Source organism: Candoia aspera, chromosome 1 (assembly GCF_035149785.1).
Source record: "Candoia aspera isolate rCanAsp1 chromosome 1, rCanAsp1.hap2, whole genome shotgun sequence".
Lineage (NCBI taxonomy): Eukaryota > Metazoa > Chordata > Lepidosauria > Squamata > Boidae > Candoia > Candoia aspera.
In genome coordinates, this window is record NC_086153.1 from 296,914,146 (window position 1) to 296,931,132 (window position 16,987).

Sequence of the window (16,987 nt, forward strand, 5' to 3'; positions counted from 1 at the left end):
ATAAGCAGTTAGCTTTAGGGCTCTGTGTAAAATTATACTTTATCTTAAAATGTGTGCAAGGAATTTTCGGCTCAGTTCTTTTGACACAGACTGCTGGTCCTACCCTGTTAATTGGCCAGAAAGTGAGCTTAGCTAGGCTCCTTAGGGAGATCTACATAAAGCATGATCTCAGCAACAGATGTCTTATTATCCAGAAACCCCTCTCTTGGCATGATGTGCTAACCACCTGCCTCAAACAATTGTGATTGCCTGTAGTTTAGAGAGCCTCTAATTTTGTCAGAGACAAGATGGTTCCAAGGGAAATGAGGGCATTGCTTTAAGACAATCAGTATTTATCACATTTTAGCGGTTTGTTTTGTTTTCAGGTCTGTTGTTATGACAGCAAAGTACAGTTTTGTTTCTTTATGGGTGATCATGTTTGTGTATCTTCTGTGAACTAGTAGCACCTCATGGATCTGTGCTCTTACACCACTGATATTGAACCTGCATAGATTTAGTTCTTGTACTCTTCAGTTTTGTATTACTTATCCCGATTTAATTCTTGTTCAGAATTAAAAATAAAGTTTGTTTCTGCACATTTTTAATCTTGCGAGTGATAAAACAATTGTTTATTGATGCTGTCATTAATGATTAAGACTTCTCCTCCCCAAATAAAAAAATAGTATGTTTGGGTGCATTGTTACAGCTGGCTTCTAGGACTGGACTTTTCAGCAACAGTGCATATCTGTAATACCCACTGCAACCATCAGTACTACAATGATTATTCTATACTGCTAAAACTGCAATGAATTGTTTTTAAGCAGAGAAAGAACAGTATTTCAGGACAGAATTATTTCCAGTAAAGAACTGGCATGCATCCTATTAGCTTTCTAGCATGCTGTAAATGACAACACTTAAGCATTGAGAATGTCAGTTACACTCAAGATTAGTACAGATCTTTATGAAGAGAGGATAGACTTGATGCATTACTGTATTAAATTTTCCACAACTGAAATGTATTGCAAATTGACATTTGTCAGATTATGGTTCCTCCATTATTATATCCAAGAAGTTTCTTTTTCACAAAACCTCTCCCCACAATAGATTTTTTTTCCAAGGGACCAACACTCATTTTAAAAAGTCTTAAAGATATTAAGTCTTAAACAAGTTAATGAAATTAAGACAAAGGCCTAGATACGTTGATCTAACTTTTCCACATTCATTTAAGGCGACATGGTTCCTGTAACACCACAGGCCCCCACTCATTGGCAAGTGTTTTATGTCGTTTACAAACCTAGTAACATGGATGTGGCAGCTGAGAGAGAATCAGCGGCAATGAGATCCGTTCTTTGCAAATCAAACGCTTTTTACTCTATCAGTTCTGCTTTAGAGTGGCAGTAGATCTCATCTGTAGTGTATGACCTAAACTAGATGTTATCTATGAAGAGACCAGAGGCTACTTTCAGAAAACCTCATTAAGTGAGAAATTCTGCTGGTAGGTAAACTAAAAAAGCTATCTGAAAAGTCTCAGAACAAACTGATTAAAAGTTTTAGATTTTTAATTTTTTTCAAATATAAAATTATCAAATGAAACCAATTACAAAATCCTTCATCTAATGCTAAGTAGCATACAGTGAGTATGCAATGTAAAATAAATACAGCATTTGTTAGTGGAAATAGAAATAAGGAAATGCCTTGAGAAAATACTATTGAACTGTCTTGAGAAAAGGCAAACAGATATGTATACATATGAATGTGCCTCTAAAGGCTGTTTTAAACTCTAAAGTGGGTCCTTCCCATTTAATGACAAACAGTCCTTCCAGTCAAGCTTAGCCTCCGGTAACAAAGTGGACACTGCCATGTAGTTTTCTTGGCAACAAAGAAAGTGATTTGCTTTGACTGGTCTCAGAAAATAAAACAGTCTGAACTGGTTAGTATTTATATGGGAGGCCTCCAGAAAGAAGCAAGTGGCAAATTATTTCTACATTTGTTGCCACAATAACTACTTGGATGTGACCATGAAGTCATCAGTAGTCAAGCTCAGCTTAAAGGAGACTTTCTCTTTGTAAATTTCAAGATTACATTCAGATCAGAAATGTCTGCAGGAGATGGGAGCATCAAGGGAGGATAACTGATAAAAGCAGTGTTATGTCATAAGCTTGTCCCTTTTTATACATATATTGTGACATTGTGCATGTATACAAAAGAGGCAGGGGTTACAGTGTGATGCTGCTTTCATTAATTACGTTGATGAAAGCCTCCAATCCTGCAGATATCTCTGATTCAGATCTTTAACAACACCGTCTTGTATACATCTACTCAGAAGTTATCTGGAATACAATGGGGCTTATTCACAAGCAGGTAAGTGCAAGATTGCACAGTAAGTCTCTTTAAGACTCTCCAGTATGAGTATAACAGTTTGCAGAGAGAGGCTACACCTAAGGCTGAAAGCATATGCCAGAGATAGCAGAGGCAATGGAGTTAGAATTTTGAACCAAGTTTGGGAGGTGGTTATTTTTATTAAAGTAAGTTTACCTGACGTTTTTCCTTAAAAAAAAATTACAGCCAGGTAAAAAATACAGTACCTGAAGTGGTCATGTTAGGCACTGATGGGGTTGACCATTACCTCCTGTAGCTTGAGTCAGTGCTGAAGTAAAATCTACATGCAAATTATTACAGATCTGGAATTCTAACCTAAAACTTTTCAAATCAACCAGCAGAAAAGCACAAAATCAGCAGCAAAATGCAGCTAGTAAGAATTATAATGAACAATACTTCTTCCAACTGAAGAAGCTGAATTAGAAATAACACTTTTGTAATCACCCAGAATTTTATCAGCAGATCCTAACTTTCTTTCTGCCTGCTACTGTAAGAGAAAGAACCTGAATTATTAGGCATTATTATATTCTGATAAGCTCCTGAGGGAGGTCCAGTATTCATCTTTGCTAGCCCTGTCTTTGTCACAAAACAAAGCATGCATTCTAAGCATATCCCACAACATCCACCAGAGGGCATTCCTGAAGCCTCACGGATACCCTCAAAGTGCTTCAGTTGTCTTTTTCTCCAGACTCAACCAACTAAATTTACAACTTTTCTGAAATTATAAAAATTTATTTTTTCTTTCAAATTTAAGAAAACATTAAAAATACTGAAAGCTCCCAATGCATTTTTCCAACATAAAGTTGCACATGGCCTATACACAGCTGTAATTATGTTTTCTATGTATTGAGAATGGGAATTATTTACAGACCAACCATTACTCTGAATCATATAGTCCTTTAACAATCTATTAATATATTTTTTTAAAAATGAGCAGCAACTGCCAGGCCCACTTGAAGTTCCCAACAATGTGGCTTCCAGGTTTTAAAAAAACAACACAAAGCATCTGTCATTTTCTATCAGTTTTAGCAGTCCTTATTTGCAACTCTAGTTGCCACCAGAGGCTGCAAAAATGTCCCAAGCTGATGAATCAGAGTGTAAAAAGCCTCCTGAAGAACCTAACAATAAAATGCAAGGTTCTCAGAACAAAGAATAAAATTAATTTTTAATCTGGTATTAGAGAAGCTTTCAAGAAGCTTTGCTGCCATGCAAACAAATTAAATTGCCAGGGAAATCTTTATGGAAAATCTTCTGTATAGTCAGGGGACACCACCTGAATTAGATCCCTTTCCAAATAGACAAGAGGGACATGCCAATCAACAAGCATCTACCTATGGAAACAAGATCAGCAGCAGCAATAGTACTACTACCACCAGCTCTCAAAAAGCTGAAATCACTCCACCACCATCACTCTGGTTTGAGTGCAGTAGAAAACAGTAGAGATCCCTTGCTACCTGCAGCACAAAGCAAGGGTGTGTGTGGGTGTGTGTGTGTGTTTGTGTACGCCTGGAGCCCACATTACATGAAGACTCCATTCAGATTTTTGTGGTGCTCCATGACACCCCCTGCTAACGGGTGCTGGCTAAGCGTACTTTCCAAACAGAATAAGACCAAATAGAGAAGGCTGCCAGTTTGATGGCAGGATGCCCTTTAAGATGGTACAGTAGCCAGACTATAGGCAGACATAAAATGGCAGTGAAGCTCAGACTAGGACTGCAGAATTCTAGAGTAAACCAAATCGTTATTTCCTCATGAAAAAAAGGGAGAAAAGAACAAGGACATCTCAAAAATAAGGAAGGGGGGAAGATGGGGAAGATCCTTTTTTTTTTTCTTCTCATTCGCTGATGCAAACTTCAGTGGCATGATTTTCCCATTCAGGCCAACTCTTAAGAGAGTTCTGAAGATCTCGTACATGATTAGAAGTCAGAAATCTCTAGCCCAAAGCTGGCCAGCAGACAGAGATGATCAGATGAACAGAAAGGATTTGGCAAGCCATTTGCTGACCAAAGGATATCTTCAGAGAGAAGGGAGAGGCGGCCAAGCAGCTTTAGGGCTCCATCTTGGTACATCCTGCGATCTAAATAAGAAACAGAACAGGAAGTATGAACAGGGCTCCACAAACTAAAGCTATAATGGAGCTGTCAGAAGATAAAAGAAATGCAGATAGAGATACAAACAACAGTCACAGCAATGCAAGAAATATTTACAATAGATACATTTCTTAGCCCAAACATTTACCCAGCCTCTTAATATCCTTTTCTATAACTGTTTTTTAAAATGTGACGTGACCATGTCTCAATGGCAAGTTCTCAAATGTCCATATAACGCATTTTCAGCATTCAGAAGAATGTGGGCAATGAAACAAATGAAGGAAGTTACACAATAAAAATGTGTTTCTAGTCGTGCTGCTGTCACTATATATGTGTCAATTTTTGGGCTTCCATGCTGCTGAATTTAAACTCGGTTTGCAACCAACCAGTTGCACTCATCAGGTTAGACCTCAAATGAATGGGAAGAGAGTGAACCCTAGATTAGAGTAGGATTACAACTAAGCACGCAGAACTAAGCAAAACAATAGAAAGTCAGCACTCTGGGCAGAATTCAGGGGTCCATTTCTCTAGGTAGATCAGTTTCTGTTCAGAGCTGGACAATTTCCCTTCCAGCCTGAAGTTCTCTCACTTCATCTCACAGCACTTGCACCAGAAAATTCTTCATCTCTTAAATAGGTTTTATGGATTTGGGAAAAGGGAACACAAGAGGGAAGGAGAACAAGGGGAAGCCCCACTGCATGAATAGAGGTTCATATAATTTTGGACACCTCCCCCGCATCTGACAATCATCAAAGGAAAGCCATAAGAAACAGAAAAGATACATACTCAGAACACTTTTTTTAAAAAGCTGAAGTTACAGAACTTGGGCCTCTATAAACTGATACATTCAATGGCCCACTAGAGGAATGTGACAAATCAACAAAGAGGTCTCAGAAAATACATATGCTTGCTGAAAGAAAGATCCCTACTCACATTCTTCCTTATCATTCTTGATTGGCGTTGCTGAGTAGAATATATAATCCACAGTGGCCCCCACTCCCATTGGCATGGTTGTAATCTCTGGGCAGCCTCTCTCAGGCAGGAAGTGGCTGTAAGCTGAGGTCAGGGTGAGGCCATGGTGAATACTGCCTGCATACCTGCATCCAGGAAAGAGATTCCACCCCCAAAGCAGAAGAGGGGGCAGATGACATTTAACAATAGAACTGGAAGCAAAAAGAGCAAACTCAGCATTCACTGTTTTTACTACTGCCATGCTTCAGAAATTTACTCCAGCCAAAGCTGTACCCTAAGGACTGATGGTTATCAGGGTCACAGCCCATGAAAAAGAGGTTAATCTTTTTCTCTCTTTCTGCATTCCTAACAAAATCAACTATTTGAAGCTGCATGAGAAGAAAACGTCAGTGATAGGCAACATCCCCACTTCCAATAGATTTTTTTTTTTACTGTTATTGAATGCTCATGTTATTTTCAGGGTGATTTCATGTCATTTTTAATTAGTCTAAGACATTATGCAAAGGACAAACATAATGTACTGCAGCATTTCCATGCAGAAATGCAAAGTTGCAAACTGTTCCAGGAGAACATACTGGCAAAGGACTCTAATAGGGCATTATCAACCAACACAACTGTATGAACTTTGCCCCAGGATTAGATTGCGATGGAAAGTGCTCAGAAAATTAAGGGCACTTTTCCTCAGGATTAACCAAGCAGTTGCTAACTGCTCAGATGTAACAAATGTCAAGGGAAATTTGTATTTATAAAATTCCCAAACTAAGAAATCATCTGGAACCTTATTAATATAACATTTAAAAGTGACATGAAGTAGTACATTGTTCTAGCACATCTCTCATTATAGCTTCAAGGAGATTCTTCACTTCCTTAGCCTTCCTCTGGTTAGCTGTATTTCTTTCACTACTGAAAGCAAAAAAATTATCTACGGTGACCAAAAGAGTTCAAGTGATTTAGAAGACAAAATGTCTACCTCAACCTCACTTTGACAAGCATTCTTTCATTACTTATTGCAGCCTTCCCCAATCTGGTGCCCCCCAGATGTGTTGGAATTAGAACTCCCCAAATTCCGACCCAGCATACAGATTACCTTGAACAAAACAGTTCTGGATCAGAGTTGTTCTCTACAGTGAGGGCCTTAGGCCAGTCTGCAGGACGGTCTGCAATGCAGCAAAACAAAAACGAAACCCTTGGTCAAACACAACAGCCAATTTGTATTATTTGGGGTCAAACAGACATAACAAAACCAGTTATCCCCAACTTCCTATAGCAAAATACAACGAAGTGTCAAGACTCAAAAGTTCAGTTCCAATGATGTATGCAAACTATCATATTTTTGCACAACAGCCTGGAAGAATTTCCAGAACTTTCTGGATAAATCCAAGCACCAGCATTTATCAAGTTAGAAATGCCTTTGACTGTTTCATTGCTGCATTCTAGCAGCATGTGTGCAGACATGAATCAGAAATAAAAATTAAAGCTCAAGAGAGAAATACTACTACTTTTTGAGTCGTAGATATGATTCAGAACTGAAACAAAATACTGAAAGCAAACAGTGATGGCTTCAGGAATTCTTCCCAAACTTTTCATTAGGCGTGGCCAGAGACGGTGCCTGTATTTTTTTTCTGTGTAGTAAAGTAGCATGTTGCATCTGTGTGAGGTGAATGTGTGCACACATGCACTTTTCCCCCAGGCACTAATCAAGCAGCATGCATACATGCTGCCTGTGCATACTTGTCTGGGAAAATCTAATCAGGGCAGGTGCCTATGTATCACCTCTGGGTGTATTTTTCTGCTCTTTCCTTAGGTTGTGTCTGGGCACTGAGAAGCACGGGGCAGGCAGCATACACTCTACTCTGAGTCATGTGATCAGACAGCTTAGAATGGAAGAGTCAGCAACATTCCAAGCCAATGCCCAACTCTTTCTCCCATATGGATGAAATGGGAGGATTTTTTTCTTCTTCTCTATAGTCCCTGGCCAGGTCCAGCAGATTTTTAAGCTCTTTGCCAGTTTCTCCACTCAAATCAAATTTGGTCCTGCTGTGTTCAGTTTTCAGAAAGTTATCTCACTGATGGACAGTGTCTTGACCCCTTTACATAATTTCTTTCCAGCTTCAGCTTCATAGGGCATACCACAAATTTAAAGAAAATAATCATAACACATGAACGCTCTGTTTATTGCCTGAATGATTTAGCCCAAAGCTCCCCACAGCCTGCAGAAGTCATTGATGGTTTTTTGAATACTATGAAAATTAAGCAAGACCATGCAGGATGTTTTTCCCTACCTGGTGGTCTCTCAATATGGGATTCTAAACTATCAATCCCTACCAAGCATAGGCAATAGTGCCCAGGAATAATGGAGTATAAAGTCCAATCTTCTAGAGGTCACCAAGTTGGGAAAGGCTGCTTTAACTCCACCTACAAGCCCTTGTGGAGTGTCTTGTTAAATATTAAAAGCCTTCTGCAATGAGGTATATTATTGCTGAAAAAGGTAAAAGCAGGAGAGAATCCTGGACACCTGGCATGGCATCTGTCACACCTTCCAACAGGATCAAGTCTGCAGGTCGCTCACAGGCAGTATCACAGTAACGGAACTGAAGCAGGAAGTCACGACTGTATTTAAGTCTGTCTGCAGAAGAAAACCAGATCCAAAGGAGGAAAATAGAATGGTTACAGTGTGTTCAAACTCATTATTCATATCTACTTTCCTGCTGACACTTGTTAAAATGAAGCTGCATGCCCCCATGCATCCATACAGTTACAATTTCAAAAACTAAGGATTCATGAAACCAAAAAAACTTAAACCCCTGGTATAAATACACACATACTTATAAAATCATATACACGTAGGTTACAAGGCTTTGAAGAACCAAATGCAAACTAAGCTTTCTAGCCTGGACCCATCCAATTATCCACATTCATATCCGCTTATACCCTTAGACGTGACTACCATGCCTTCACAACAGCTAGAAATTCAGATCACTGTCTTATAAACCTCTGTATCTGAGCACTGAGTAAACAGAGCAGGATAAATTGATATAGAATAAGATCAGCTTCTCGTTTCTCAGATAAAAATGGACATTTCTAATCAGAAAGCTCAATAATGTTGCTCACAGCATGTTGATTTTTTTTCAAAGCAAGGCTGTGCTCTGTGGAACCAAAGAATCATGGAACTAGCATGTAACCATTCGAATGTTCCCCTTCCTGACTTCTGAACCCTACTCTTGGGAGAAGGGTGAAGACTAATCAGTGTTATGTTTTCAAAACATTTGGAGCCATCAGGAATTTTAGCTGATGGCCAAGACCAGTGCAAATTGCTCGATTCCTGCCCATGATATGCATTTATTTTATCTAATAATTAATTATCTCTGAGGTTACTACACTATACGAATTCATCTAATTTTAATATGCAGTCCAAAAAGCCAACCACACACTCCAGTGTAGGATATAAGCTGGTACAAAAAGCTGGAAAATCATTAATTGTTCATTCCCAAATCACTACTGATCCTGTTTACTCAGTGAGTTTACTACTGTCATTGAGTAGTGTGCATGCAAGGGAAGTAATTCTTTAAACAAAATGAGGAACCCCAGAGATTGAAAAGCCAGTCATGCTGAGGAACTCACACTGAAAAAAAGACATTAGTTTCTGAGCATACATTACTAAAGAGCAGAAGACCTACGATTTCAATTTCACCGTGAGATTCACCTGACTTCTTGCTTTGGCAAAGGGTTATATACTGGCAGTCATCTGTTATACCCAGGCAGCTGGGCCACAGAGGAAACAGCAATTTCCGTTGGTGTGGGTTCTGGCAGAATTCCTCCTGTCCAGACACCTGTAGAGGCAGAAAAGACAGAACACAAATTTTCCTCACAAAGTATTCTGAGGAAAATAATCTCCAAAGATCCCCAAATCTACAATAACCATATGGAAATCAGAAAGCCAGAACTCATCATCTAGAACAGTGTTTCTCAACCATGGCACCTTCAAGATGTGTGGACCTCAACTCCCAGGTTGGCTGGGGAATTCTGGGAGTTGAAGTCCACATATCTTTAAGTTGCCAAGGCTGAGAAACACTGATCTAGAATGCAAGCATACTAGGCCTGTATTAGCATTAGCAAGCAAATTAGTAACTATTACAGAGAAATAACTCCTCACCCTAACCCCACATCCCAAACTCTTAACTTTGGAAATCTAGCTGAGTAAGACATGTTGATACTTCCAATCTTCATGTTTACTAACATAGTAAAATGCAAGAAGCATATATATAAATTCTACTTTAATTATTATTTTGCAAAAGGAAACCTTTCCGCCATGAGGACACATGTCAGATCACTGACCATAAGCTTCCTCAGGCAATGGCTTTCTCCCTACAAAGAGGCACTGCACTTCTTCCCCACTGCCCAAACAGTGGCTTGGTAGGCATAACAGGACTGGCGGGGGGGGGGGGGGGGGGCTGGGTAGGACTTAAAGCCAACTTCTCCCCCAGCAGTGCCCATCACAATATTTAAATATCTGGTTGGCTATTAGTTGGAAATAGCACTTTCTGTTGCGACATGATTGCGGATGGCCTCTATAATAACCAGGTCAGTGAATGAACTAAGCCTGAAAAAGATAGTGCTGTGATGGAGAGAAAAGCAAGCAAGCTTCTCAGGAGGTGTTGGAAACCATGAGACTATTTAAGAGCTAAACCAAGACTATCTGGTCCCCTTCCTTTGCTTACCTTCCAGGCTGGCATCCCGTGATAGTACAACTGGCCGTTCCTGATGAACTTATACAGTGGTGAGTCAGGCACAGAGTTCAGGTCCCCACATAAGATGACGGGGCAGTAACTGCCATCAGCCAGTTTGGCGGTTTTGTCAATCTCTGCCAAGAGCAGAGCCATCTGGGCCAGTTTGATGTCTCCCCGACGGGGACTGTACAATATGTGAGTGTTTGCCACACACAAAGGGCTGATTGCCTTGTCTCCCTGGCTTTCTGTTAATAAGGGCTGTAGCAGTAACACCAGGCCCACGTTGTCCCTGCTGAGGATATCCAAGCCAGGCCGGAGGTATTCAACAGGGCTAGCACTGATCAGTTGGAACTTGTTCTGCTTGTAACAGATTGCACAACCATCTGTCTTCCTTCCTGTCCGCCGCTTGTAGATACAGGTAAAGCCTAGCCAAATGACAAAAGCTTCTCGTTACACATGCCTCTTACGTCTAGCCTGACCTTTGAGATGAAGAAGCCACTGCTCATCTTGGCTCAACCTCATTCAAAAAGCAATGCATGGGAAAGGAGAAGTAAAACTAAGCTCAGTACACCCTCCCGTCCAAAACTTGATACCCACTGGAGCTTTAAAGGCATCCAGGAAGCTCCAAGCTCACCCAAACCATGTCTGCTATCAAAGTAAGGCCAATCATCCCAAAACATTGATGGCTGCTAAATACTGAGTTAGAGCCACTTTTACTGATCCTGCTTGGAAGCATCAAGAGGCATATTCTTGAGCTAAGCTGACTATCAAAAGGAAGTTTTACCCATCATCATCAGTGTTGGCTCCAGCTGCTCCCAAAAGTGATTCTCCTGAACTTCTTGGAGACAGAGAATCTAGAAGAAAATAACTACAATGAGTTACAACATAGCTTTCCAAGGCAGAATAATAAGTTATTTTACCCTAGATACATTCCACTTCTACTAAATATATTATCTTCATTAATTACATTTGCCACGGAATGAAAAAATACTGTATAGCGTATTTTGAGATTGTATTCAGCTATGTATTCAAGTGAAAACAGGGAGAGAAAGTGCAGAGCATCGAAGAAGCACATGATTCAACAGGCAGGATCACAGTTATGAATGGTATTAGCTAAAAAGCTAAATGGTTCTCTCCTCCTCAGAAGATGACCCCTAATTATTCAGAGAAGATAGGCTTAAGGAAAGGTGAACAATAGACTTTGGGTGAGGAATAATCTGAAGATTCATTATAATACTGTATAATGTATTATATTATAATGAGTCTTGCATATCCTTTTCTTCTCTTGCCGACCACTCACTCAGCAACCATTTGAATTTGCCACAGTGCTCAGTGGGTGGTAGTTATGACTGGTCCTCGAAGTTCTGGCCGTCGCAGCACCTGCATGGTCACGTGATTGAGAACTGGGTGCTTGGCAACTGGCTCGCACTTAAAATGGTGGCAGTGTCCTGCAATCACGTGATCGTCATTCGCAACCTTCCCTACCAGCTTCCCGCAAGCAAAGTCAATGGAAAGCCTGCAAAGTAGGTTGTAAGTCACTCTGGTAAGTCCCCCCAGCCTTCCTGCATTCACACCCTGCCGCGACATCCACCCCTCAGCCTTCCTGACCTCGCGCCTTGCTGCACCGTTCATCCCCCGGCCTTTTTGCCTCACACGCCATCCATCCCCCAGCCTTCCTGCACTGATGTGCGGGCCTCCCCCACCCCCTGGCACCACCACACTCCTTACCTGGGATTCCTGTCACTTCCCACTTAACAACCCACGTGTCTTGGGGTTATGACGGCATCCGGGACTACTGGAATTGTCATTGCTACACGATGCAGTCACATGACATCACACTTTATGCCCGCATTGCTTAGCAACACCAATTGCAGTCCCAATTGCTGTCGTAAGCCAAGGACTACTGTATACTCAAATACAGCAAAACTGCCAAGTTATACTCACATCAGGATCCCAGTGCTGGATCTCCTGTAAGAGATTTGCAAGACGATAGCTCCAGTTTAGGGTATCTGGATGGCAATGCATATAAAGATGAGGGCACTGCTCAATCAGGTCCTGGGCCAGAATGTTGTAAGACATTACTCTGAATTCAAATAAAGACCCACTCTCTGGGTTCAGCTCTGGGATGCAGGCAGAGAGATCTTCCCAGTCTCTCCACAGAATCTCTGCACAAGAGCAAAAAGTGGAAGACACAGTTTGGATCTATGCTGGAAATGCCTGCTTGTGGTTGATACCCTGATGTCGTCCTTGAAGGCAAAAAGCAACTTGAGAGAGGATTTAACTAGAGACTGAGCCTGTGCCTCATAGTAAGCTAATAAGCTGTAAGGACCAATTTATACAAATGCATCCTCTGACTCTTCACCCTGAGCAACTCATGTGCCTCTGGCTTGTTTTGAGTTAGTATATCATCTGAATGCACAATATGTGCCACAATTTTGTTAGCCGTCCAGAGTTGCTGTTGCAAGATGGGGGGGCATAAAATTGATTAAACACATTCATAAATAAATAGTTTGGAACTAATAAAAATGCAGCTAGGACTTTCATTGGTGTGTTTATGGCTACATTCTTTGGCTTGTTCCAGCCATAAGAAGCCTGCATTCCGCATTTGGATGATACACTTGAAAAGCTATGCATGATGTGCTTTAGTAGATGTGCTGTGACCCACAGGAAACTGTGCAGGGGAGAGGTATAAATTTTCTTTTCCCAGGACCACAGTGTCAATCTCTTTCAATTATTTCATTTTAAAAGCTTTTTTTTAAGTTAAATGCAGTACTCTGATGTAAAATCACCTATAATTTGACCAAAAGAGCAAAACTAGACATAATGTTATATACCTCTGTATTTAACCTAAATAAATCTTTGTTCGTAGAATTGAGTAATTCTTATTTTTCCAGAGTTTTTACTAGAACAAAAGTCTTCCTTCACGACTACAACAATCCTCTGCAAATTAATAAATGTGTTATACTTTACAAACACATTTTTACTGCAACAGACTAACAGCTTCTTTGCCAAAATCAAAAATGTTCAGAAGCTAGCATTTGATCAATATATTCAGAAATATCAAAGAAGCCTCTGGATTCCTCTTGGAACTGGACTCTAGAAATCCATTCTACACGGATGATGGTACTAGCTAAAGGTATTATTTTTGCCCTTCTAGTCTGAAGGCAACTATCTGAAAAGTTCCTGCCTATACCCTGTAACTGGGTATACTTCTTGAGCATAAATAATGCAGTGGATTAAATTAGTATGTACTATTTGTATATTTGTACTAGTTATTTTACATGTTTTTGCCCTTATTAGCACTCACAGTGAGTAGTAATAATATCTCTAACCATCAAAGGAATTTAGAAGATTCAGCAGATACTTTGAAGGATTTCAAGGGAAGGGAAGGCTGAGATGTTTCCACAATATTTAGCACAACTAATATTCACACACAGTAGAAATCATGAAGTCACATTGTAATGGCAAGGAAGGTCAAAATCACACAACAAAATACATTAGTACTCACCATGATAAGGTATCTCTAGTGGGAGTGGCTGGAATTGACCTGCATCTGCAAAAGGCCACATTACTCCCTCGGCTGATACCGCATCAGTCTCCTGGGCAGGACTCCAGGCTAACACAGCAGGATCTTCAATCCACACTTCTGTGGACATAGGAGCGTCCACATCTGGAGGATCAGCCTCTGTCCGTACTGCTGCCCATGGAGCATTGACTTCTAAATCCTCTCTTTCCTCTGTTGGTGAGCTTGCCAGGGTAGTTTCTACAAATTCCTGTAGTTCAGAAGATCCTTCAGTTGGGACCCCTGGCAGCAGCTGCTGCTGCTCTTCCTCCTCCCGGCCACCAGACTGGGGTGAGACAATCAAGTTGCTTAAGCTTGTCATCAGTAGCTCTGGGCCTTCTTGCCACTCCACAGCCGAAATGGCTGACACTTGGTCCGGTTCTGAAGCTCTCTCATTAGTGCAAAGCCCCCCAGCTCCCTTCTCCAGCCACTGCTGCAGCAGGGCTTGCTGCTCCTCCGAGCCTGGCTTCCCACCGACTGGAGCAGAAAGGCCGTCTATAGGTGTGCTCTTCGGCAGAAGCACGTTCTTTCGACATGTAAAGAAAGCATCTGTCAAAAATAGACACATGTTGACTTTAAAAACAACTTGCTTAAGTGTAGTAAAATGAACTGTAATAATGCCTTTAACAATTCAAAAAGACCAACAAATGTTGGCACAGGCCAAATCACTGTTTTCTGTTTCAGGGATTCCCAATCTCTCTGGGCCAGTGGGCAAGTTTCGAATTTTGAGAGCCCACTGTAGGTACATTCATAAAATGGTTGACTGGTGGCTGTGGCCAAATACCCATTATGGGAAGGCAAGCAAAGCCCTGGATTGCAGTCACTCACCATTTTATTTCATATAAGATGATGACGGTGATTATTATTTCCTAAAAAAGCCTCTGGGATCTACGTTGGGTCCAGAGGCATTCTAGGGAAGACAGGTTATGTTTGAGGGTAGTGTTGTGCTTTGCAGCATGCTGCCTTCTCATTCTTTTTTTTTTTTAACTATTTAACTAGTCCACAAAAAAATTAAGATTGAGTAGAGGAAGAAGCCTGGAAAGCACAAAGAAATTTGTTAGTGGATATGTTGTTGCTTTTGTAATCAAACTAGGGGGCCAAGATTTAAAACAATTCTGTATTATGTAAGTCTGACACAGGACTTTGAATATTTGGGTTTAGCAACTTCAACATTTCTTTTATCATTTTGGCTGAATTTGATATCAGCCAGCAAACAAGAACGGCTTACTGAAAAGTACAACTTTCCCAATCTTGATTCAAATAAAAGCAAATTAACTGACATTTGCTTTCAAAAATTAGTTGACCAAGTCAAGAGGCACTATTGTATTAATAAAGACCACAATGTAAATCCTAAGTAATTACTTTGTAAACAAGATTAAAAGAAATGAGACAGAATGAAGTAATACACAGGAAGTTTTAAGCCATGCAATTTAGTTGCTATCTGCATGCTATCTAGGATCAAGGGCCTTAAATTTGATATACGTGCAGTCTCAAACCATTCTGATTACTAGAAAGTAAGCAGTTAAACCAGTGGGTCATTTATATCCGACTTAAAACAGGACACGAAACGAGTCCACAAAAATAAAATGTTTTCAAGGCCATCCAGAAAATTGAAATGTGGCACATAATCAAAATCACAGATAGATTTTGTAGAAAAAAATACTAACTGAATGAATACCCATGAAGTCAAAACTTCGGATATTCCTGCTCTGGCGCCCTCTCCATTCCAATTACACTGCAGGGAAAATAAAGCTGGCCTACCTCATAAGGTTGCTACAAGAAAACAATGCAAGTAAAGCCTTATGTAAAAGTTAAGCATTACCAAAGTTATCAGCTTGTTTCTGTCTCCCCAATCCTACCAGCCCAACTGCCTCCTTATTTTCACAGACACATATACACACCCTCATGTCGCTCCAACCATTAGCTTTTTCTTACATGTTTTAAAACGCAATATTATTTCCGGGTGTCATTTCAATACCATCTTAGTTATGGCAACGTCGCGACCACCCCTGTCCGGCTGTTTTGATCCTCTGCGGAGGATAAACTTCACCAGCATGCCGAGAGGCGGGACGGGGAGGGGGCGGGAGGCCGCCAATGAAACCCCGGCTCCCAGCGCTGGGCGGAGAGGGGCGGCGCAAGCGGGACGCTCTTCGCGCGAGTCCTGCTGCTGTTGGGCCAGCCGCCTGGCGTAGGCCGGGGCCTGGCAGACGAGCGAGAGGCCTCCCCGGGGCGGCGGCAGCGAAGGGCGGCTGGGCAGCCGTGCCCCTGCCTGGTTGGACGCTCCGTCCCATCCCGCCCTGGGAGGGGAGCGAAGGCCAGCCTGCTTCTCCTGAGCGGGGGGACGAGTCCGAAGGGGAGGCCGTTACCTTGGAAAGCCTGCAGGAGCCGCGACAGGGGCAGCAGGACGTAACAGAGGACCGTCCCGATCATCCCGCCAGCCCGCTCCTCCCTCCCGGCCGCCAGCCAGCCAGCCACGCGGAAGACTGGCTCCGCCTCGCCCAAGCTCCCGGAGGTCGACGGGGAGCTGCGGCAAGGCGGGCGGCTCGGGCTTTCTCGGCTGGCTTGGAGGCTGGTGGGACGGAGGCCCTTCCCCGGAACCAAGCCGAGTGGTAGCTTGCGCAGCCCCGCCCGCTGTCTCCCTTCTCCCGGTTCCACCGACTTGCAACGAGAAGCACGCGGAAAGCCAAACTCCAGACCGCACCCCTTCTACGCGGTGCCTGTTAATCCCAACTTCGGCCCTGTTGGACAGTCCCGCGTGCTGGAGTTTGGCAAAAGGGCAGATTGAAAGGGGGCCGTGAGACTACCCTACCTCGCAGGGCTGTCCAGCGGGCGGGGAGTCAACTGTTTATGCCGCCCTTCCCCTCCCTGAGTTGGTCGAAGAGAAAACGGGATGGGTGGACTTCCCAAAGTTTAATGGAATGTAACCGCGGAGCACCTGCTCAGCTATAGACGGTGACAGAATCAAGGGACCAGTTCAGCTCGCGGTTTATAGTTAAAAGGGGTGTGTAAATTGGCAGCTAATGCTGTGCTAATTTGTTAGAGACATACAGGAGAAAACAGTAATCGCACTATAAGCACTGGTGCTGAAGACTTTGCTTCCTAGTTTGGCTGTCCAGATAGATGCGCAGAAGTGCAAATCAGGTTTACCCATTATCTCATAATCCCAATATATTGATAGTTTAAGTCAATACCTAAGAAGATTTCTTAAATTCTGAATTGAAAGATCACTGAGTTTCTTACACTGTTTTAAAATAAAGATGAAGTTTTTGTTTGCTAGT

The 16,987-nt window shown here is 41.9% G+C and overlaps 1 protein-coding gene across 3 annotated transcripts; it reads right to left on the reverse strand.

The window, feature by feature from the left end:
- Positions 1-329: 329 nt before the first annotated feature.
- Positions 330-16,251, reverse strand: ANGEL1 (angel homolog 1). 3 transcript variants are annotated; one of them, XM_063290152.1, is made up of 10 exons: positions 16,076-16,251; positions 13,656-14,258; positions 12,092-12,312; positions 10,932-11,001; positions 10,139-10,572; positions 9,124-9,250; positions 7,957-8,046; positions 6,508-6,577; positions 5,382-5,545; positions 330-4,435 (listed from the first exon to the last, which is right to left on the reverse strand). In XM_063290152.1, the coding sequence occupies exons 1-10, from the start codon at positions 16,137-16,139 to the stop codon at positions 4,275-4,277; spliced, it is 2,004 nt and encodes a 667-aa protein (XP_063146222.1). In that variant the 5' UTR covers positions 16,140-16,251; the 3' UTR covers positions 330-4,274. The 3 variants fall into 3 exon arrangements, with proteins under 3 accessions (XP_063146222.1, XP_063146221.1, XP_063146223.1); XM_063290151.1 differs by having other exon boundaries at positions 7,936-8,046; XM_063290153.1 differs by lacking the exon at positions 16,076-16,251 and adding an exon at positions 15,645-15,824 and having other exon boundaries at positions 7,936-8,046.
- Between the last annotated feature and the right edge of the window lie 736 nt (positions 16,252-16,987).